At 47.1% G+C, this 24,063-nt stretch overlaps 2 protein-coding genes across 3 annotated transcripts in view; one reads left to right on the plus strand and one right to left on the minus strand.

The window, feature by feature from the left end:
• Pde6a (phosphodiesterase 6A) overlaps positions 1–13,121 on the plus strand; it is a 66,193-nt gene extending 53,072 nt beyond the window's left edge. For both annotated transcript variants that reach the window (XM_021150535.2, XM_029471997.2), the window contains 5 exons: positions 6,380–6,443; positions 6,668–6,742; positions 8,575–8,658; positions 10,489–10,636; positions 12,869–13,121. In XM_021150535.2, the coding sequence (XP_021006194.1) occupies positions 6,380–6,443; positions 6,668–6,742; positions 8,575–8,658; positions 10,489–10,636; positions 12,869–12,945 (448 nt within the window). In that variant the 3' untranslated portion in view covers positions 12,946–13,121. The remainder of the gene's footprint in view (positions 1–6,379; positions 6,444–6,667; positions 6,743–8,574; positions 8,659–10,488; positions 10,637–12,868) is intronic.
• A 3,469-nt stretch (positions 13,122–16,590) lies between these two features.
• The window catches only part of Ppargc1b (PPARG coactivator 1 beta), a 109,832-nt gene continuing 102,359 nt past the window's right edge, over positions 16,591–24,063 (minus strand). The window contains exon 12 of the mRNA XM_029472067.2: positions 16,591–23,870. Within this exon, the coding sequence (XP_029327927.1) occupies positions 23,770–23,870 (101 nt within the window). The 3' untranslated portion in view covers positions 16,591–23,769. The remainder of the gene's footprint in view (positions 23,871–24,063) is intronic.

The raw sequence follows: 24,063 nt of genomic DNA on the forward strand, positions 1-24,063 counted from the left end.
AGAGGACTTCCCTACCACCAGCCCTTCTCTGCTTCTCTTTCATCTGCATTTCTCAGCTGGTGTGACACATAACAGGCGTGAGCAATGTGTTTCCTGAGTTTTGTTGAACCCGAAGGGATGTTATGAATCCCCATGACTGGTTAAAGCCAGATCAGACAGAAGAGGGACTAATGTAGGGCACAACATCCAGAAGAGAGGGCTGTCTGTGAGATGAAAAAATCCACCGAGTCAGCACTAACTGCAGGTGCTAAGTGTTAGCTCAGAGTTGATCTGAGAGGAGGGAAAAGTCTGAGACGTCTGAAAGTTAGTTAGAAGGCAGGGAGAGGAGAGATGACAAGATACTATTTGGCTAACAATTTACACCAAAACAACAACAACCAACCAATAGGAAGGCCAGACTTCACCTTTCTAAACATATGGTAAAAACTTGCCTCCAAACCATAAGCAAAACCACCAGTGTGCTATCTCATTCTGCCCAGGATCCCAATCACTGAGAAGCAACAAACACATCTACCCAGCATCCTCTTATCCCAGATCTCCCCGCCGGCAGCCAGGGTAAATTATTGCACCCTCCTTCCCCAAAGTATAGGAAAGCTAGGGTACTGGGGACATCTTCTAACTGCCTCCACCCTGCAGCTGCAAGATTTCCCCCCAGGACCTGGCTCTTTCTTTTTCTGGCTAGTCTCTATAATGGCTCTGTAAACGTTTATTTCCAAGATCTCTTGGTCTGCAGAGTTTGGGTTCAACAAAAGGAAACCGTCAGCACTGAGTTTCTGTGCTTTGATTGTCTTAAAGGTGCTCATGGTGTGAGCTTCCTGTGGTCTGAGATCCACACTGAATTCCTTGCTGTGTCCTGAGCCATATTGCTGTGTCAGATCCTGGCCTGGCTCTTGTGTTGCCCTACGTAATTAGGTTTTGTTTTGTTATTTATTTATTTATTTATTTTAAATTTTTTATTTTATGTGTGGGTTTTTTGCTCTCCAGAAGAGGGCATCAGATTGCCTGAAACTGGAGTTACAGGCGGTTTTTAAGTCCCGAGGTCGGTTCTAGGAACTGAGCCCAGATCTTCTGGAAGAGTAGTGAATACTCTTAATCACTGAGTCATTTCCCTGAAGACTTTTGAATGTAAATAAAGACTAAGAAAATTCTTGGGCTAATCTTTTGTGCACTGTTTAAGGATTGTCTTTGTATTGTTCAAATGCTGATTTTTGTACTTGAGTACAGGAGAGATCTGTTTTCCCAAATCTTACAAGTGCTGGGATGAAAGGTGTGTGCCACCATGCCTGGTGCTGCTTATATTTTTAAGTGGTTAAAGGGAAATTTTAAAAATATCATTTCACACCAAAAGAAACTAAATCTTCTATGGCCATAAATAAAATTTGATCCTTTTATGGAGAGCTACATTCCGACTTTATGGGCTGTGGGTTCTTTTGCCTTTATGGCGCCTTCCTCCATAAAAAATTAATCAATAAATTAGTTAGCAAATAAATACAAATGATATCTTATGACTTTATTGGTAGAAAGATAAACTTGGAAAATTTATCATCATTTCCTTTTACTTCTGACTTTATTGATTGATTTATTGGGGCTGTCTTCATAACCTCTGCTGGCCTGGAAGTCACAGCAGTCCTCCTGCCTTGGTCTCCCGAGGGTTGGGATTATAGGCATGAATCACCACATCTGGTTTTCTTCTGTCAAAAACAGTTTAAAAATTAAAGTATTTTTCATAAACTTCAAAAAATATGTGAATCTTTAGCATTAAAAAGAAGTCAGAGCAGGAAGTAAAGCAGGCGGCAGGAACTGATGCAGAATCCATGGAGGGGTGCTGCTTACTGGATTGCTCCTTGTGGCTTGCTCAGTCTGCCTTCTTGTATACCCCAGGACTACCAGCCCAGGAATGACACCACCCATAACAGGCTGGGCCCTTCCTCATCTAATTAAGAAAATTAATTAAGAAATGTCTTACAGCTAGCTCTTATGGAGCATTTTCTCAATTGTGGTTCCTTCCTTTCAGATAACTCTAGCATGTGTCAAATTGACCTAAGACTAGCCAGCACACCCTACTCTCTTATTATGTATGGCTGCTCCTGCATCACAGATGGAGCTGAACAGAGAGATACACTAGAGACCACGTCTAATGCAAAACCTAAAACGACCATCCCTAGGACCCTTGCACAAAGTCGATCAACTCTTGGTCTAGTGTTTACAAAGGAGAAAAGAGAGATCCAGAGAGACAGAAAAGTGACTTACCTGGTGACTCTATTCTCATGCTGCTGAAAGGCCTCCCAGGGAGGGTCTGAGCCAGCGTTCTACAGAGTTCTGGAAATTGGAGGGCAGGAATGCTTTCTCATGAAAGTCAGCCAGAGGGCAGGAAGAAGGCTGCTGGGCTTCACAGCCAAGTTCTAGAAGGCCTTGTGGATGGACCGGGTAAGAGCAACTCAGCTGCCCTTGAGGAAGCTGAACTCTTCAAGCAGCTGCCCTCCTGAATGGTAATTTGATAACATGATGAGAAGCTGAGGACAACGGGCACAATTAAAAACTGTGCTTTGTGCTTGCCCTAATACCTCTCAGGAGGAACGACCTCGTGAAATGACTGAATTCCTTTTAACCCACAAAGCCAGAATTCCGCTGGTTCTAACCTGGTACGGCTGTCTCATTTTACATACTGATCTAGAAGACATACATACCTTAGGCATCTTGTTCTTGCCATTGCAAGCCAAGTGAAGATGGACGGGCGGGATTCCCCTGGGTCTGATTCCAAAGCCCTGGGGGGGAAGCACGAAACTCCAATCCCTTCTCCCTGAGTGACTTTGGCCCAACAAGAGGCTCGGGCATGGGTTCCTGAGCCCTCAAGATCCTCCTGGGATTTCTTGTACACACGTCCTCCTTCACTCTGGTCTATCTAGGTGCGTGCCTACATCTTCCACCAGCTGAGTTTACTTTTCAACTGCTGTTACCCCCTGGGCATTTTCCTGATGATTTCGTCCTCCTCCCCGCTTATTCCTTCATGGTTTCCTTCCTGAGCTCCGGGGTGCAGAGCTCAACAACAAAACCTCTGTGGTGTGCAAATCTGATCTTGTCCTTTGTCCGTTCAAATCTTCCTGTACTTGGGGGATGCAGCTCTGTACCTCTCCCCATCCCTCATGCTGCAAGGTCTGTACCCATGCATCATCTAGGGTTCTCTCTCTCTCTCTCTCTCTCTCTCTCTCTCTCTCTCTCTCTCTCTCTCCAGAGTTTCTTTGTGTAGCCCTGGCTGTCCTGGAACTCCCTCTGTAGACCAGGCTAACCTCAAACTTAGAGATCCGTCCTGGGATTAAAGTTGTGCACCACCTTGCCCAGCCTGATTTGGTTTCTCTTAACAAGGCTCCCAAGGGGTTCCTGAGGTTCTTCCTCCCATGCCCCAGCCTTCAGAATGCCACCAGGCTTCCTGTTACCAGGACTTTGGTGCTGGGTCTTCCCTCTGCCATCTTTACCAAGTTAATGAGGACATCATAGTCCGCTCTAACATGAATTGGTTGCTAAAAGGGCTTTACTTCCTAACACCATTACATTGAGGTTAAGGCTTCAATGTATGGATTTGGGGGAACACAGCATTTGGTTCATAGCAGAGAGCTCCTATGCCTACCTCGTGCCACATTCTACTGTTATCTCTTGGCCCAGGCAGGACCAGTTGCTCTCACTTATAGGTCCTCCCCCTCCCCTCCCCTCCCCTCCCCTCCCCTCCCCTCCCCTCCCCTCCCCTCCCCTCCCCTCCCCTCCCCTCCCCTCCCTCCCCTCCCTGTTTTCTTCCCTGCCTTGTACTTTACTGTCCTTAGCATATTGCCATATGAGTGCTCTTTCTTCTCTGTGTTCCTGGAATGAACATGAGCTTCATCTGGGCCACCCTGAATCCCCCAGGCCTCACAGAGTACCTGGGACCCTAGGACACATCAGGGATGGTGGTAGGGGATAGCCATGCCTTGTCTTTAGGGAGTGAGGTTTGGATTAGTTATTCTGGGGCTCCAAGGCCTTTTTCCAGCACGCGCACACACCAAGTCTGTCTATAACACACATGGGTGTGTTTCCCCAGCCTCCAGGAATGTTTCCATGTGATCTTTTAGCCAAGTAAATCAAATATCCTGTACTCCCCTGAGGCCACACCTGTGGTTTTAACCTGGGGACAATGACAAGTGCCAGGGAGGTGGTGACTCTTGTATGCATAGCTGACTGTTCCGTTTACATGTGCACACACCTAACATTAAACAGAGGGCACAGAAGTTACTATAAAGCCTTGAGACGTTTCTATGAAACAGCATTTCTGGAAGCTTAGCCTCTTAAAACTCACCCACTAAAAATCACATGCCACATTATATAATTAAAGATATTATTTAAGCTTGTTAATGTTTTATGAGCGACCCACGTGGCCTCTTGGACCAGCTGATATAAAATGTTCCAATATACAGGTAACTAGTTATAAAAGTCAACTTTGAGACTAGGGAGATAGCTCAGATCACAGTAAAGTGCTTGTTATGCAAGCCCAAAAACATGCGTTCAGATCTCTAACATTTGTGTTAAAAAAACAAGCTCTGGAAGTACACTCCTGTACCCCTAGATTTCGGGAGGTACAGATAGGAAGAACCCTGAGGCTTTCTGGCCAGCCAGCATAGCTGAATTAAGCTCAGGTTCAGGAAGACACCCTGTCTCAAAAAATAAAGTGGAGAAGCAACTGGGGAAGGCATCTGACCCAGGACTCTGCCCTCCACACGAACACACAGATGTGTCTGCTGACACACGTACATGTGTATACAAGGGCATGTATAAACTCAGACCCACAAACCAAAACATACAGAAAATTGTCTTCTAAAAATATCTAAGCAGAATTTGGTTCAAAGTCCAGCCTTTCCCCACTGTTGCCCTCCAAGCCCTGCCCTTCCATCAGGGTCAGGTTGACCCTGTTTCTTATGCTTCATCTGCATCGGCAATGGATACAGGCAAGCCTTTTTGCCTATTTTTGGGGGTTGGGGTTCCTTCCTATAACACAGCTCTGGCATATCTCCCTCCCTTACTGATCCCATATCGTGTGCAGCCCCAACATGGGCCTTACCCTCTGCTTTAGTTCTATTGCTTCGATAAAACACCACGACCAAAAAGCAAGTTGGGGAGAAAGGGTTTATTTGACTTACATTTCTATATCACTGTTCATCATTGAAGGAAGTCAGGACAGGACGTTAAGCAGGGCTGGAACCTGGAGGCAGGAGCTGATGCAAAGGTCATAGTAGGGTGGGGTGGGGGGGGTGGTGTTGCTTACTGGCTTGCTTCCCTTGCCTTGCTCAGCCTTCTTTCTTGGAGAACCCAGGACAGTCAGCCCAGGGGTGGAACCACCCACAATGGGCTGGGCCTTCCTCCATCAATCGCTGAGTAAGAAAATGCCTTACAGCTGGATCGTATGGAGCATTTTCTCACTTGAGGTTCCCTCCTTTCAAATAACTCTAGTCTGTATGTCAAGGAGACCTAAGATTAGCCAGCAGATCCTTGAAGCCCAGGACAGCTGACTGGAGTGTTTTCTCATTCTCTTCCCTCGGTGGCCCCAGTTCTTCCCTGCCCCAGTCCTCTACTCTCTGCTGTACCCACTGTGTAGGAATTCATGACCTGCCTTCCTATCAGTGTGAGACAGGATCATTCACTGAACCCAAGGCTCCCCGTTGACTATCTGGCTGGCCAGTGAGTCCAAGGGCTCCCCACTCCCTTGCCTCCAGGGCTTGGCTTATAAGGCTTGGTGCACGGGTGCAGGAGATCAACACGAAGGTCCTTATGCTTACAAGGCAAGTGTTCTCATGGCTGAGCCATCTCTTCAACCTGACACCTTTTTTACTTTGGGGAAATAAACCATCAATCTGTATCGTATGTGTGGTGCTAGATAGGAAGTGATGTTTGTGTGTCCAGCAAAGTGCAGACTCCTGTCTCTTCAGTAAAATGGAGTCACTCAGGGCAAGGCACAGCCTGAGAAAGCAGTTTATATGATATAGAGTAAGGGCCCAGCTTGATCGCAACAGGAATGGATACCCAGCGAGTTCACTGCACACACTCCATGTCTGGGCTACATTTCATGTTCATTGTCTTACTTAGCCTTGTGTCTAATCTACCAGGGAAGCATGACTGTCATTATAGACAGGAAAGCAGAGGCTTAGAGAGCTGAGCCCAATGGCAAACCTCTGATTATATACAGAGGCAGGACTCAACCCCTGACTCGAAACTCCAGATACAATGGGAAGAATGAGCAAGGGCTCACAAAATGGTGGAGTTACCTACTGGGAAGCAGGCAGAGAAAAGGGAGGGGAATTGAATTAACTGAGTTGTAGCTTTAAATGGCTCTGGACTAAGAGTATTCTCTTTGCCCCAGGGCCATGATGATGACCGCCTGTGATCTCTCAGCCATCACCAAACCCTGGGAGGTACAGAGCAAGGTATGGACTTTTCCTGTCCTGGCAGAGGGAGTTCAGTACTGCTGACCACAGTTATTGAGGCTCTCAGCCCTCCGGCTCTCCAGTGATGAGTGGGAGTACCAGGGTTTCCTCTTTGGCTGAGCTTGAAACACAAGTGAAGTGGGAGTAGGGGTAGGGTGTTGGGCTGTGCATGTGTGTGTATGTATGTATGTATGTATGTATGTGATCGGGTCCATCCATTGCAGGTGGCTCTGCTGGTGGCTGCTGAATTCTGGGAGCAAGGTGACCTGGAGCGCACAGTGCTGCAGCAAAATCCCATTGTAAGTAGGAGGGTGTGTCAGCTGGATGTCAAGAGAGTACCATTTCTTCCTGCCCCAGAGGTGTGACCAATGACACAGGGCGGTGCGACCTTACTTAGGGATGATCTTTTACTAGCACAGTGGCTCTCTGAGATGGCACATGGTTTCTAGACAGCCCTCAACCTCATTCTTTGAGGACAGAAACGGGGGTGGGGCAGAGATATGTGCTCTACAATTATTTCCCTACCTCTCTGCCGTTTGAGAGCCTTGCTGTCAGCATGTGGGTTCTCAGCTAGGTAGAGCCTGACCAGTGGATACCAAACTGATGCTCTTTCAGAGACAGAGGAACAGGGGCCACTTACCCTGGCTTCCTTCTAACTAACTGCACAGAGCCAGCTAGAGGAAGCTTGTCTATCTGGGAACTTATCTCACCACCCGAGAGCTGACTTGGTTGGGCCAGTCAGCTGGCTTCTGACAGTTAGGAACTGTCCCCAAAGGCCTGAGGGTGAAGCTAAGAAGCCGCTCCTGGAGGAGGGGTAAAACAGACAAACCAGGGATGGGAAACAGGCTGAACAGGGAGTGCTGAGGGCTCACAGGTCACCACCTTAGCCTTCAAGTGGGAGTCCAGGGAGAGGGAAAGGCAGGACAGGTGGAACAGATGGAATGTGAAAAAGAACATGGAGAGCCCCAAGGGGAGAGCCCCAAGCATCTGTGTCTTCCCTCCTTTCTCTTCTCTTCTCTTCTCTTCTCTTCTCTTCTCTTCTCTTCTCTTCTCTTCTCTTCTCTTCTCTTCTCTTCTCTTCTCTCCTCTTCTCTTCTCTTGCCTTAGGCAGATTTTAAGGACTTGAGGGGTGGGGGTGGGGGTGGAGAGGGTGGGTTGGGGGTGGGAAGAGTAGGAGAACAACCACATTCCTTGCCAAAATATCATAAAGAATGCTCTCTAGGCCACTTGCTAATATTCACCTCTGAAACCTCTTGAGCCGAGCAGTCATAATCTACTTTGGTCTCAGTGCCACCACCATCTTCTTTTGTCTTTGTTCTTTTAACATTTTGGAACGTTGGCTGACTAGTTAGTGACCTCTCAGTCCCATCAGCCAGAGTCAACAGTTAGCAAAGCCAGTTTACCTATTCTGCTCAGTGCATCCCCACCCCAACCCCCACCCGTTTGGCTGGGGTATTTTATGTGAATCTCCCAGACATGGCCATTTCTTTCTAAACACTGAGCGTGTATCTCTGAGAGCGAAGATTTGGTTATAGATAAAAAACATAGCTAAAGCCAGCACCATGTCACACTGACAACATGGGCAGTGATACTTTAACAGCACCTCATGTCCGGTCCCGCCTTGTCTTCTCTGTTTATTTGTCTAAACCAGAACCCAAACACAGTGTGGCTCCACCTCTGAAGCAGCAGCACCTGTAGCTCCACTCCCCCTTTCTCTTCTCTCCCCTCCTTCTCTCTCTCCCCCTCTCCCCCACATAATTGTTAAAGGCAGTGGGTGTTTGTTTGGCTAGTGTTTCCCACACTCTGTCTCGGTCACTTACATTCTGAATGCTCATTAACACATTCCCCTCTGTCTTCCATATTTCCTCCAAACTGCTAGTCAAATCCGGAAACTTGGTGAGTTTAGGATTTTATTTATTTTATTTTATTTCTGAAACAGAGTCTCACACACTCACAAGCAGGCTGGCTTTAGGCTCACTATGGGTTGAGGGTGACCTTGAACATGTGATCACAGTCTGGTCCTACCACTCCTAGTTCTTCTCCTTTCCTGTTTTGCAAGAATGTTTCTTGGGTCTGTCCGATGAATCCCTATTATGGCCCCATGCCATTAACCCTTTCTCTCCCACCACAGCCCATGATGGACAGAAACAAGGCGGATGAGCTCCCCAAGCTTCAAGTCGGCTTCATCGACTTTGTGTGCACTTTTGTCTATAAGGTAGGCTTCCTCAGAGTCCAGCAGACAGCGGGGCAATCACCTGATGCTTTGCAGAACAATTTTCATCTCCAGTGGCACTTGGTTGTCGGGATTGATCTACAGAGGGGAATGACGGTACCTCCGGCTGAAGCCTGGAGTTCTTTCCTTCTCTTTGCTTAATAAATACTCCTGGGGCAAATGGCTAAGCGTGCTTTTATGGACACAATGTCATTGTGAAAAGGTAAGTCAGTTTCTCTGGAAGTTCTCGTCCCTTCTTGAGAGGCCCACCACCGCCTAATCCATCTCCACTATCTACCTGCTGCCTCTTCATTTTTGAGACTTGATCTGGCTATGTTGCCCGTGCTGATCTCCAACTCGTGATCCTCCTGCCTCAGCCTCTGAGGTGCTGGTGTAGCATCACTACATCATCATGCCTGACTCCACTCCTGTGAATTGTTTTTCTTTTGGCCACATTATATATAAGGAGACAGAGGTCAGAAAGGATGCAACAGGGCCAGCATCTCTGGACCCATCTATGGGGCAGGACTGAAGCTGGCTTACCTAACACCCAGGTCAGGGATTTCCACAAGCAACTCTGTTGTCACACAGACCAAGGGCCATCTGCTCAACAGGACAGCATGGCCGCTGCTCACAGTGCCTGCAGTAGGGTTATGAAAGGGGATTCTGAGCTTCATATTTACCCACTTAATCCCAACCACTCTAGGATAGGTGCCATTACCATCCTTCTATCTAGATGAAAGTGAGCTTTGGCAGTGACTATCCTAAACTCACACAGCTTCTGGTAGAGCCTAAAACACAACCCAGGCATCTCTGGGCACAGTAAGCCCTGCCTGGCTCCTCCTGCTGCAATGGACCCTCCTCTCTTCAGCAAACCTTCTTCATCAATCTGCACTCCAGTCTCTCTCACCACAAGCTCAGGAGCGAAAGACAACCCACATTGGGGGCGGGGCTCAGAAGCCCGAGGAGATAAAATGACCCATAGATTTCAGGGTACTGTGCTCAAGGTATTATCCAATCCCTAGAGTTGCCGGAGATCATAGGAATAACCCAGTTTTATTCACTGAGTATTTATGAAGTATCTGTGGAACCAGACCAGTGCTAATTCAGAGCCAACCAAGGGGATGACACAGTGTTCCTGTCATCTCTAGGTGTTAGCCTCTGGGAGTGAGCCTCTGGGAGTGAGACTCCACAAAGGGAGTGAGTCATTACAGGGAAGTGGAAATTGACTAGAGAGGGTTTTGGGGACATCTAGTGGGAACTCAGTTTACCTACAGGGTCAGAAAAGGTTCTGAGTGTTAGGGATATAGGGACTGCAAGGAAAGGTGGAAGGGTCGAATACCCCATCAAAAAGAACGGCTGTAGGAAGTCCACAGATGGGAGGAAACACTCATGAAGTGAGATTGGGGTGCCTGGGACTTCCGGATGTGAAAGAATAGAGATCAGTGAGATCAGCGGGTGACAGCTAAGGCTGTCAATGCACCCTGAAGGAATGGCCGTACAGGAAGGTTCCAGGCAGGGGATGGAGGGGTTTCCTAGTGTCAGCAGACATGAGAAGCAGCTTACTCCAGTGCCAGGCAGAGCGGACTCCACCTTGATCCAGGGCCCTAGGGCAATGGCCCTGTTTCACTGCTGCTGCTGGAGACAAATGTTATGGCCAAGCCCTGCAGTCTGTATGTGGCAAAATCTGGTCCCTAGATAGAGGCTGTGGGATGTTCTAGGGTCCTGTAGTTGATCATAAAGTAGACTTGTTCTCTCTCCCTCGCTCCCTCTCTCCCTCCCTTCGTCCTTCCCTCTCTCTCCAGCTCATTGTAGTTCTGCACTTCTCCCCAGGAGTTCTCCCGATTTCATGAGGAGATTACACCCATGCTGGATGGGATCACTAACAACCGCAAGGAATGGAAGGCGCTGGCTGATGAGTACGAAGCCAAGATGAAGGCCCTGGAGGAGGAGAAACAGAAGCAGCAGGCAGCCAAGCAAGGTAGGTGGGTGGAGTCTTGGCCAGGCACACTTTCAGCACGCAGGACATGCGGGCTTGAACTGTGGTCTCCATTTTGTGAGGGAAGGTCCTGAGGCCCTGAGCCTGCTGGAGGCGAAGTATTGTGGCCAAGCCATGCAGTCAGTATGTGGCAGAATCTGGCCCCTAGAGAGAGGTTGACAGATACTCTAGGGTCCTGTAGTTGAACATAAGGTAGACTCTGAGTCTAAGGCTGCAGACATTTGTGCCTGGAATTATTAGTTGGAAGGAATTTCAAAAGCTGACTTTCCAGCTGTTTGTCCACTTGAGTCCTAGCTTTACCACCGTGAGGTTTGGTTTGTATACTACTAGTGAAAGAGGGCTAGCTATCCTTCACAGCACCCTTATTCAGTATATGGTTGGAAAGATCTCCTGTGAACTCAAAGTGCATTTGACTTGGAAAACTATTAGTGGCAAATTCAGAACCACCCCACGTGTGTGTGTGTGTGTGTGTGTGTGTGTGGTGTGTGTGTGTGGTGTGTGTGTGTGGTGTATGTGTGTGTGTGGTGTATGTGTGTGTGTTTAGGCTAAGGAGATGGCTCAGGCCAGATCTCCAGAACTCACATAAAGTCAGATGCCATGTGTGTGTGTGTGTGTGTGTGTGTGTGTGTGTGTGTGTGTGTGAGAGAGAGAGAGAGAGAGAGAGAGAGAGAGGTCACAGGCCATCTAGCCTCAAATAATGAATAAGAGACCCTATTTGAAATATGGTGAAGACTGACACCTGAAGTTGTCCTTTGATCTTCTTCTATATGTGTACCATGGCATGCAACATCTGAACTTAAACATATGAATGTGCATCCACCCACCTCCCCTACACACACACACACACACACACACACACACACACACACACTCATATGTAACCAGGTATGCTGGGGTTGTGTGAAGTTAAGCACAGGGCTACATACTTGTAATCCCAGCACTCAGGAGACTAAAGATAGGAAAAGTACTTTGAATTTTAAGGACAGCCTTCTCTTAAAACATAACAAAACAAGCAAACAAAACCCAATAACAAAAAGGGGTGGGGCCTGATAGCCAGATAGAGCAGAACCAGTCTGCACCTTCAGCGTTTCTACATCGGGATGGGGGTGGGGGGCATGGTAGCTCAGAGGCCTGGGGTACACAGAGTAGCAGAAACAAGAGACCTTGCCTCAGCAAGTGGAAGGGGGAGGACTGATTCTCAAAAGTGGTGCTCTGACCTCCACACGGGCTATGGCAGGGGTGCCACCCCAAGTAATAAATGTAATCAGAGAGATAGGGAGAGACAGCGACAGATTGGCAAAGGAAGAGAAGTTGGTTGGGGTGGAGCAGAGACTAGAAGCCAAGACTTCAAGGAACCAGAGCACAGGACTGATCCTAGCTTCAGATGGAATTTGTCTGGGCTCCGGTCACATGGCATCATACGGCATCATATGATACAACCACCTCTTTCCTCCCCGAGTTATCTCTGTCTAGCTGTGTGTTCTGTTTCCTCACAGGACTTGGCTTCTTGTCCCTGCCATGGGCTGCCTGACTTCCCAGGCATGTGTCCTTCTGTTCTCAGCATAGACCCTGTCTGGTCCCCAGTTCTTCTATGAGCAGGCTGGGGGGTTATTTTAAAGAGCAGCTTTGAAGACAGGGCCACCCTTGCTGTCTCCCCAGGTTCTCTTATACGTCACTGCCTCTGTGGGTGGCTTTAGCTAGCCCATGAGGTGTCTTTGGGAAAAGGAGCAGGTTTGTGTAAGCGTGAGGCCTTCCACCTTCCTTTTGAAAACAGCAGTGCAGGGAGTTGAACCCAGGCCTGATAAATTCTAAGCAAGCCAAGGAGCTTTTTCTTCATGGCGAATTCGCCATCCACGGCTCACTTCTCCAGATCTAACAAACAAAAAGAGATTTTTCAGCTTTTCTTTTTAAAAAGTTCAAGATCTGGCCGTACCAGTAGACTGGATGAAAGTGGCTGGAGCAAACTGGGAACTGTCCCCTGGGAGTTCTATCCCCCAAGTCAGTCCCTACAGCTCCCAGGTGTCTCGTGGGTGTCTGTTGACATCAGTCACTTTGTGGGGCTTCTCAGTGGGGAAGGACCTCTGGTTCCTCTGCTTCTCCTGACTCCCCATCCGCTCTCTGCAGATGCCAAGCCTTGAACTTGGTCCAAAAGGGTCAAAGGCAGGTTTGCTGCAGCCTCCTCTGACCTGCTGTGTGCTTTCCTGTCCTTCACAGCTGCTTCCGGGAACCAGCCAGGAGGGAACCCCAGTCCAGGGGGTGCACCTGCATCTAAGTCCTGTTGCATCCAGTAGCTGACCGTGCTGCGGGCAGGGGGCACAGCCCTCAGGAAGGAGGAGGTCATCCGGGCACTAGACAGTTAAAGAACCAGGAGCTGGGAAGTGGTGGCAAACACAGCAGGCATCTGTATCATCAAATGGTCTTAGACATTGGTTCTGTTCCGTTCTGTTCTGTTCTGTTCTGTTCTGTTCTGTTCTGTTCTGTTCTGTTCTGTCCTGTCCTGTCCTGTTCTGTTCTGTTTTAGACAGCTCTGGCTGGCCTGGAACTCTCTGGGCTGGCCTCAAACTCACAGGCCTCCACCTGCCTCTGTGTCCTGAGTTCTGAGTTAAAAGCACGCACCATCACACAGGGCTTAGAGATTGTGTTTAATTCTAAAAAGTCTATCGAGTCTAGCCTAATATTCTAGACTTCATATACTGACTTGATAATTTTTTGTTCTTATAATGCTTGTAATTCTTATAAGCTCTTTAAACTTAGTATTTTATTATAAAAGTGTTTGTTAATTCCCAAAAGTACAGAATTATACATCAAATACCCACAAACTTACCCCAGATTTGAACATCAAGCTCTGGTCATGTATACTTCATGTGTCTTCACGTTCCTTTTCAATTTCTCTCTCCCTTTTCTCCTTCATCTAGTCCTCCCTCCCTCCTTCCCTCTACTTCCTCCCTCCCTCCTTCCCTTCCTTCCTTCCTTCCTTTCTGATTCCCACCATGTAGTCCCATGACGCCCCAGCTTGCTTTAAACTCTCCATCCACTGACCTCTGTGTTCACTACCACCCATGGCTTAGCCGAGCTATTTATGAAAAATTTCCATACACATGGCTTCACTCCCCCACAGTCTTTAGAGTTTATGCATCTTTACAAGAATAAGCAGCATCTTTAAAGGTCATACATCTTAGGTGGTAGCACATTTGGGCAATCCCAGCACTGGGAAAAGAGAGAGGGGGAGGTCAGGAGTTTCAGAGGTCTTGGTCTATACAGCATGACCCCACCTCAAGGGGAAAGTTACCCATCCTTAAAGGAACAGAGCTTTTTCTAGCACAACACTGTCACATGGAGGTGAAGGCTTCACACCCAGCTGTGGAGTATATTCAGATGAACCACTCAGAGGACTGGGGGGGGGGTGTTCAGTATTCAGTAGACATCGCCTTCAGGAGTTTCCTCAGCTGCAGGATATTCTGCATTTTTCAGGGGGATCTATGCCTGAGGTGGACAAGTGTGGTCACATTGCCCAACCTGGATCAACTGTGGAAGGCTAGTCTAGCTCCAGGTTAGAGTCTGTTTCCTAGGGAACCCAGTGTACTGGCTAGTTTTGTGTCAACTTGATACAGCTGGAGTTATCACAGAGAAAGGAGCTTCAGTTGAGGAAATGCCTCCATGAGATCCAACTGTAAGGCATTTTCTCAATTAGTGATCAAGAGGGAGAGGCCCCTTGTGGGTGATGCCATCTCTGGGCTGGTAGTCTTGGTTCTATAAGAGAGCAGGCTGAGCAAGCCAGGGGAAGCAAGCCAGTAAAGAACATCCCTTCATGGCCTCTGCATCAGCTCCTGCTTCTTGACCTGTTTGAGTTCCAGTCCTGACTTCCTTGGTGATAAACAGCAACATTGAAGTGTAAGCCGAATAAACCCTTTCTTCCCCAACTTGCTTCTTGGTCATGATGTTTGTGCAGGAATAGAAACCCTGACTAAGACACCCAGCTGTGATGAAAACTCTGAATCGAGGACCCCTATGGTCCCAAAACTCTTTAAGAGATTATTTGTGCTGGGTGTGGTAGTCCCAGCATGCAGGAGGTAGAGGCAAGAGCATGTCCATAAATTCGAGGCCAGCCTGGTTTACACAGAAAGTTCCAGGCTGGGCTACAGTATGCTACCTTGTTTCAAACAAGGGCAAAATAATAATAATAATAATAATAATAATAATAGTGTCAGTGCAAAGTCTTAGCAGGTAAAGGCTCCTTCCAGTAGAACTGCTGACCTGAGTTCTGTCCCAGGACCTACCAACACATGTGTGCACACTCACACATGCGCACGCTTTAACACACACACACACACACACACACAAATACACAAAGCATACATAGTGGAAAATAAAATGTTACTTATTCCAAATTTCACATATTGAATGCGCTTGTTCTGTTTGGTTTTGCTTGCTTCCTTTTACTAAGATCTACTTTTTGTTCTGGAATTTTCCGTTGATTTTAGTCACAGACCTTCTGTTCAATGAAGAGGCCCTCTTGGCTTAAAAAACCGGACTACATTTAAGTTTGTCATGCCTGGCAGAGTTATCGTTCACACAATCAAAACTTATTAAGTTGGTAAAAAAGAACCCAAAAGTTGTCAATTCGATAACACGCACAAGGGATTGTCAAGAGAATCTGCCATGCTTGCTAAAATTCAATCTTTGTTTCTATTGTTTTCCACCTTCAGCTTTTAACAGCTCTAACAAAGGCCAAATTTAAGGCTTAGAGTGATGCCTCGCTCTGCCCACAGGCTTTGAGATTAGCTAGACCATCAACATCCCCACTGTGTGCAGGCACAGCTGAAGAAGCTGTTGTAACAACCTGTATGTCCTCCGTCCTTTTTCCTTTGCCAGTGACTTCCTGTAAAGACAGGGACAGTTGCCCCATATTCTTTTATCCCCCCCCCTCTTCCGGGGGTAGGTCCATCCCGCCTACCTTCCATAAATGGCTGCTATCTCTTAGACATGTCTTCCTCCCAGACTGGGGTTTGGTTCTGCGGACGCTTATATTAAAGCAGTGGCTTCAAGGACAGGCAAGTGCATAGTTTCCCCTACACTGTGGACCACAAGTCTATTCTAATGCCCCCTTTTAAATAAAGCAGGAAAACTGAAGGCCAGAGGAAGAAGCTGGAGTTACAGCTCCAGTTCCCTGGCCTTCTTCCAGAAGACGTCCAAGATCAAAACAAAGAATGCTGTGTGTCCTACTTACATCCTGTGACTTCCATTTCAGAGCTAGCTGCACCTCTCTCTGGAGCACATGCGCGAATGAACAAAACATTCAGGTTTTGTTATGGCAGGCAGGATGTGCCTAGACTCCAGTCTTTTAATCCTGAGCTGTGTTTTCTGCTCTGTTATATGTGACCCTTTCCAAGCAAAGACATGCCCCAAAGCATGGTTAAGTGGCAAGGACAAGAGATGTGACTGTACTGAAGAGAAGCTGTCCTGGAGCACACACAGAGTTGGCTCTGCTAGGTTTTGGTCACTATATTTGATGCGGTTGAGAGAGGAGCTGGTTGGGGCCCCAGCATGGTCGTGTGTGTAACAATACTTCTACTAATCACAAAGCTGACACAGGGGGCTTGTAAGCTGAGGCCAACTTGAACTACTTAGTGAGTTCTGAACCAGACAGGGCAATTTTGTGAGGCTTGGTCTCAAGATAAAATTAAAAAGGTACAGAGCTATAACTCCATAGCACTACCATGCAAGACCTTGGATTCAATTCTCAGTACTGGACAAGTAGAAACCAAACAAAACCCAAGCCATGCATTGGGCAAGACTTTTTCTAAAGCAAGACCGGATCAGGACTCCCTCATTTAGTGAACAGAGTTCTCCCACCCCCACCACCTCCAACCCACCACCATACACAAAATGAATTTGCAGGACCAATAAAGAAAGACACTTCTGGGCAGGGCTGTGGGTGGTATTTTTTAATTTCCATAGTGTATTTGTTCGGTTTATTTATAAGCAGATCACGTCACTATTTACAGTACATGAGCATAGAGATTCTACAGTTTTTTGTGATGTAAACAATAGCTCCCCAGCGGGAGCTGAGAAAAGAAGCCAGTTCCGAAGTATTTACAGACAGTTAAAATAGAACTTTATACTCACAGAATAATAATACATAGAGCAATTTTGGTTAAATTATCTACGAAACTATAGAATCTGACAATGTACAAATACAGGAAAACGGTTGCTCATTTAGAAGGTAAGACGGATAAATCACGCTGGAAACAAAATAGGGACAATGACAACCACAATAATTAAGAGCAAAGAAGTTCTTCTTCCTCGCCTCTCACGGATATAGTATTTATATAAATAAGGACACAACCCAACGAAATGGAAAAAAAATATATAAAAATCTTCTACCAATTAAAAAAAATAGCAAAACTAAAAACTCGATTTTTCAATCATTAGCAGTGTCCTTTAAAAAATTAAAATTTAGCTTCTATTATAAATAATAAAGCAGATGTGTCCCTCTGTATAGGTGAAATTCTTGCACCTTTCTCAAGAAATGCATCAATGTAACACACACACACACACACACACACACACACACACACACACACGCATGCACAGCCTTACACTCACACGCACCCCAGGCTACAGTTACCTTGTTGAGCTCCGTAATACATAATGCCCCCTACAGTAGTATCCTGGGTATGACCAAACCTCTCAAGTTTAGCCATTCCCTGGTTTGACCCTGTCGTAGAGCCAAGGAAAGCCCTGGCTTCCCTATTGCTCAAAATTCTCTAGGCTGCATGGTCACACTAAGAGAAAAGGGTTTTGAGTCCAAGAGTTGGAACTGTTGGAAGGGAGCAAAGAAACCACCTTGCCCAGTCCTTTAAGGCTAGCTACAGACAGCATCTCTTGAAACCTAGGGTTTAGGGAGCTGGGTAGTCTTGGTTTCAACCTCAGCAGCTGCTTCTAACAAAAGCACGTGCTTTAGGCCAGTGCTTAAAGGATGTAGGAGACAAGGAGGCAGCTGCGAACCTCTGGAGTCACTTGCACAGAGTTGGACTTCCGGATGGTTACTTGCCCTGTCTCATGGACTCCTCAGACCATGCTCCCTTGAGACTTCCAACCTGTTTCAACTGGAGTCAGAACACCCCTTCAGAAACCAAGGTGGGAATAGTTTATGACTTATTATTCCTAACACAAAAACATTGGACGAGATTCAAAAATACAAAATACAAAAAAAAAATTAACAAACAAACAAACAAACCTGTTTGGCTATTCAGTGGACAATATCAAAGGTCATGGCCAGGGCCCCCTTCTCCCCCAATCCTCATTCATAACTTCACTTGTCCCCAAGGTACCATGTGGGTCACCTAGAAGAGGTTCACTTAACAAGGTTGGCAGCTAGGCTGCCAGTATTGCAGTTACAGTAAACCCCTCGGGACATGTGGGTGCTGAGTTCAACCCCATCCCCTCTTCCACAGGATAATTAGTGCATTTCCTGGACTGCATAAGCCGCTAAGCAGCTGACGATTTTCCGAGTTGGTGCTGAACACATAGGACAACTCACTCATGTTGCTGTATCTCACTGCCAAGTTAATGTTGGCCGGCATGATGGCTGACCAAAGGAACGTATTTTGCCTTCCCTCTTGGTGTCCCTTTTGGCCACTAGGTTGGCGACCACACATTGATGAGGCAAAGTGCTGACCAAGCCCCTCCACAAGGACACTACCCAAGACCAGGGAAGGGAGAAAGGAGGCTCTTTAAGGCTTCCTTGGAGAATCCTTTGATGAAATAAAAATATGGCACGAGGGGTTGTAGCCACGTGAATACCTTTCAGAGGAGCTGTTGTAAAGACTGGTCGCCTAGAAACCATATGTTACAAGCCCCTTGATTTGGGCACATGGATTCCTACTCCTTCCAATAATCAAGGCATTCTGATGAAATGGCTTTGTGAAAAATTTGTCTCCCCAAATCCCAAAGGCTTGGTCACTGCTGCTATATCATTAAAGATTTAAAAATAAAATAAAATAAAATAAAAAATAAAAGCTGCCCTAAACATATGCAGTGTGATCCATGCCTCCTACGGCCCCATGTGTCTTATAATCATTTGAAAGCAATGTGTGAAAACTGTCTTTAAGTTGAGCGATTTGGAGAAAACAAGTGTATTGCTAGTATTATCTGCAAGCAAGCAAGAGACGGCCAAGTGGTCACAACATTCAGATTAAAAGCTGTTCGGTGGGGACAATGACAAGGCTAACTGGAGACTGGAGGTTGTCAACGAGGCAATGAGGGTTAATTCTTTTATCATCCCACAATAGACTATGGCTTGGATCTGTCCTGGGGAGCTAGCCTCTTCATAGAAGGCACCTCAGCCAGGACTGTGTGGATCTCATCCTATTGGAGGTTGATGACCTTGAAGAGAGTGCCCTTCCCCCATACACACATCCTGGTCTAGCCAGAGAGTAAGTAGAACTCTGGGCTCCCCTGGCTCTGTTATCATGTTATCATCGGGTGGCCTCATTCAATCAAGGAACAGGGGCCTAAGGTCACACCGTGAATAAGAAACATAAAGGGAAGATTGCTCCACAAAGCATTGCAATTGGCTAGGCTGTCCTTCAGTTTTTATAAAAGTGGGCACCGAGATGTAAACCGGTCATTCTGTTTCCTGAGCTTCTAGGAAAGAAGCCAGGCAAGGACTGACTATCTGCAGGCTCACCTTGAATGACACCTCTAATTTCTTTCTCCCCCAGCCCCCTTCCTTATCCTCTAACCTAGCCTTTAGAACAGCACCTCACCCAGATAAAGGATACAGAGAATTCACCAGAGGAGAGTGTGGGACAAGGCTGAAGTGTCAGATTTCTCAAAGTGCTTTCATCCATTAGTGCAAAGTGTCTGACTAACTGCTTTCCGGGTGTTCCGGTGTTCCACAGCTAGAGTCAGGGGCACCCTGCCCCACACTCTCATCTGTTCTAGAGGCCAAGGTCATCTCTGTGCTTGGAAGTTTCTCTCCCAGGCTCTCCCTGCCCTCACCCTGTATCCCCAGACACTCCAAACAGTCCTGGAGCTCATCTGTGTACAAAACCCTCAGGGAATTGGAGGGCAGTGTCAACATATATTGCACATAAAGGGTAGTCAGTTTCCTTCTACCCCAGCGACAAAGGTGAAGGAATCCCTTTTCTTTGGCTAATGACACCAACAGGTTCACTCTATTTATTCTCACACACCCAATCCCTTTCCATTGTCACACGTGACACTGGAATATGGCTTTCTCAAGATGATCACAGCCGCTCAAGATCAAACATTAAGAAAAATACTTTTGACCTCAGTGAATCACATCAACACACCCTTTAAGGGTGACTCCAGTTCACAGAGAGGTGCCCTTGCCTCTGCAGCAGCAGGGTCAGTGAAAGGCTGGGACAGACCCTGGAGAGAGCTGGCCATGCAAAAAAGAACGGGCTGCCTGCACTTTCTCTCCATTTACCACGCGTACAGCAGCCAGGGCAGGCATATCACATCTTCCCCCAGATGCTGACCCGCAGGGCTTGAGGTCACAAAGGACATCTTACTGTGTGTCTTGCCATATTAGGACTTGAGGTCTTTGTGGCTGCTCAAAGCAGTCCTCCCACCACCCCTGGGGCCTTGCTGTTCACCAGATTCTAAAAGATCAACAGAGAGACACAGGCATAGGATGGGTACTTTCTGACTCAAAGCATTTTTCTAGCTGGGGCCACAAGTGATGTTGGGGGATGGGGAGTGGGGACCTTGGCTGTATCCCATTCAGTCATATTTACCTATTTGATGCATTTTCCTTCCGTAACAGAGTCCCCTGAGATAGAGAGAGAGAGGACTCTGATTCAGCCTTGTAATGACTGAGGAAGGAGATGGAAGAATTCCTCTTAGTGATTGGATCAGACATTTCTAGAAAATACCAGCACAGCAGAGATATGACACGGAGCCTGCCCTCCCTGGGCGGCTGTCAACAGTCTATAAGAAGCTATGGCAATCACACGTAAACATCATTGAGACACATCACGACAGCTACAACGAGAAGGTTGCCCATGGCTGCTGCTCCCTCTGGGTTACTCCTTGATTTGATGGGAAAGAGACCAAGACGGATTCCTGGCCTTGAAGAGGCCTGACAGTCTCCTTGGTAAATTATATGCAGCACCGAATGGCTCTTATAGGGAGGGGGGCAGGGAGGTGTCATCTGCAGAGGGTAAGTGGAGAATACTAGAGAGCCTTGGTGGGCATCAGTTCCCACCAGGAAGCTCCGGTAGGGCTCTGTTCTGCTCAAGAACAATATCTGAGTGACTTTGAGTGCCAGAGAGTGAACTGACTGGTCAGCTCCAGGTAACCCTGGCTCAAAGAGAGAAAGACTTAGTGTTTATTAAGAATTTGATCTTTTACTCCAGACTCAGCATCTGGCTTCAGTGTAGCTGCGGAAGCAGATGGTAAGATAAGCCCATGGTTACTGAGCCCATGGTTCCTTGGACAACTCCTACATTGGAGGTCCCAAGAAGAAGAGACTCAGAAAGTCACAAAAGAAGGTCTTGGTGGAGTCAGAGTTCAAATGGCTCTCCAGCTTATGTCTGGTCCCTTTCCCTTTGGGTGATTTCGGCGATCACTGGCTTTCCCCTGTGGTTAGAGCCCCGGTTTTAGTGGATACAACTGAAGAACCATCCCAGTCCACACCCATCTTCCATGTGCCTACCATATGCCAGGCAACGAATAACTATAAAGGAATTCAGAACGATTAGGTCTGCACTGTGAAAAGTCCCCTTTTGGATCTATCCTTAGAAGCCACGTCTTCTCCAGTTCTGTTTCTGTGTTCTACTGCGTCCTTCCCTTTCTACACCACTTTGTTTTGTAGTAGTTTGGGAGTCCTCTACCAAGTAATGGCTTCAGGGGCATTTTTTTCTTTTTCATGGATCAGGTTATGACAGGAATGGCCAGCATAAAAACCAGCCAGCATATGGCTCTACAATGATAGTCTTCCAAAGATTAGAACAGGATGTCAAATCATTAAATACCGACCAATTAAAAATGCCTGCCTAGAGCACTGTGTATTCTAAGAGCATGACCAGGCTCAAAAAAATTAGTGTTTATGATCAATTAACTATGTTTGCATTCCAAGGATAGGAGGGGGGTGGGGGAAAGGCGTGACTATGTACTGCCTGAGCAGCTGCTAAGACTTCTTGCTGTCTAATTTGCTCCTCAGTCTGTTTCACAGAAAGGGAACCTGGGGTTTAGGGAGGCCAAGGGATCTCACACACAGATTCTCTGTTTCCCTATTTCTGCTAGAGCCAGCCTCCTTATCTATAGGTGAAGACTTTTCTCAACACCAAGCACAAGATCATGGCTCACTTTCTCTACTGAGGTATTTGATAATCTTAAAAAAAAAAAATTAACCACCAATTATCAAAGGACTAAGCCTGTCATTAGCAGCTGATTAATTTAGCTTGGGTAGTCTAATGAATCATTTACTTTCAAACTTTCTTATTTGGCAGAACAATGAATGAATGGGTGGAGAGGGGGAGAAAGAGAGAAAATGTCACAAGATGAAGGAGGAACTGATCTATAGGAAGCATTAGAACTGATACTCTGCCCATCAAGCTGGCTCTCCCTCACGAAGGGCCCCTGGGGACCCAGAGAATGTCACGCTGGATATGGCTTTGACAGTAGTCAAGAACGGGCTCAAGAGGAGCTCACTGTGAATGCTCCTTGGGAGTGCCTTGTCCACCCGCAACCTGTACAACCCCTCACTCTAACTTTACAGAGGAGGGGCAGGCAGGGACACCGGAGGATATCAGATGGGCTGCAAGTTGCCCTCCCTGCCCCCAAAGGACAGCCCCTAGGTGAAGTCTGTGCACCGCTTGAGGGAGCTCAGAATCTTGAGGGGTATCTGCAGGCAGGGTAAGTTGCAGGACACCGAGGATCGAAGCTCAGGGACACCTGAGTCTGTGCTGAAACTTGAATTTGCTTTAATGCTGGTGAGTCAACTGGTGGCCCAATTCTCAAGTGAGCTATTAGGCTTCTAGCCCATTGCTCAATTTAGCTAATTCCACTCCTCTAGCTTCTGACTTTTGCATCTTTATGCTAACTACTGCAGCAGGCTGGGGACAGCAGTCAGGAGGCTAGGGGTGGATCACTGCTCTGCCAACTCCCTGGCCATGAGATCTTGGGCAGCACATTTCACAGTTCACCTCTCAGGGCACTATGTCCTCTTTCCCTGTGGAATGGGTCTAACACAGCTTACCCCACCTTCCCTACAGGCACTCAAGGTTCTGAGCACTAAAAACAGGTGCCCTCCAAGTGGGGGTAGACAGGGGAAAGAGATTCTCATTAGAGCTCGAGTAGAACTCACTCAAAATAAAAGACACCAGGACTTGGTAGAAGAGCCCTAGACACCTCTCTCTTCTTCACACCTGTGACGGCAAGCCCCTCTTTCCTGGGGACCTAGAGGCCACCCAGTACCTCCAGGACTACATGGACCAGGGAAGCAGCAGCGCAACTCAGTAGCAAACACCTCGTGACAGTGCATAGTTAAATAATCAAGGAAGCAATACGATAATCCCAGGCACAGTAGATCTGAGCCATAAATACATTTGTTTTTTTTTTTTTCTTTTTTTTTTTAAGGATATACTTTTTTTTTTCTTCAATTAAAAATGAGTTTCTAACTCCTGATTCTATTCACAAGTAACAATTTCATCATCACACTCTACAGACAGAAGATGTTATGTGAACACAGCTCAAGTCTAACAGAAGGAAGTCAGTCGGGTGGGAGGGGCAGAGGACGACTGACAGCACTTGGAGGTGCACCCAGGACGATCCGCTGGAAGCGAGGACGACGCTAACGTGGCAGTGGAACATCAACAGCATGGAAACTCACGGACAGACGGACAGACGGACGGAAGCAGCTTTGTTCAATGTAAACATTGATTTGTTTTTGTTTTTTGTTTGTTTGTTTTTTTTTTAAAGGAAACGACAGCAGATTCAAGTCTTTCTCTCTCCTGTGTGATCTCTCACGCTCACTCGCTCGCTCGCTATCCTCCTCATATACTCTTTTCTTTGAAAACGTAAACATATTGGAAGGGCCTTGTCTGAGGTATTGAGGTATTCCTCGAAGGTTAAGGCTGATATCAATGCAGGCTCTGCTGGGCCTCTTTCAGTAAGCTGTCAAAATCCATGGCTTCGTACTTGCTTTTCCCAGATGAGGGAAGGGACTCCTCAGATGTGGGATCTGTGGGCCAGTGAGAGGTGAGGTGGTGAGAAACTCAGTCAGAACCAGCAAATCTACCACTGAGGGTGGGCCTCAAGGAACTGGGATGGCCAGGGTTTCAGACCTCATGGAACTGAGACAGCCAGAGTGTCACAGTGCCGTAGTGGGCGCTATCACAGCGCCAATGGCCATTCTGCTGTGACATTTCTTCCAT

This window comes from Mus caroli, unplaced genomic scaffold, assembly GCF_978045245.1.
Source record: "Mus caroli unplaced genomic scaffold, Mus_caroli_1 scaffold_19, whole genome shotgun sequence".
In the NCBI taxonomy this organism is placed as follows: Eukaryota; Metazoa; Chordata; class Mammalia; order Rodentia; family Muridae; genus Mus; species Mus caroli.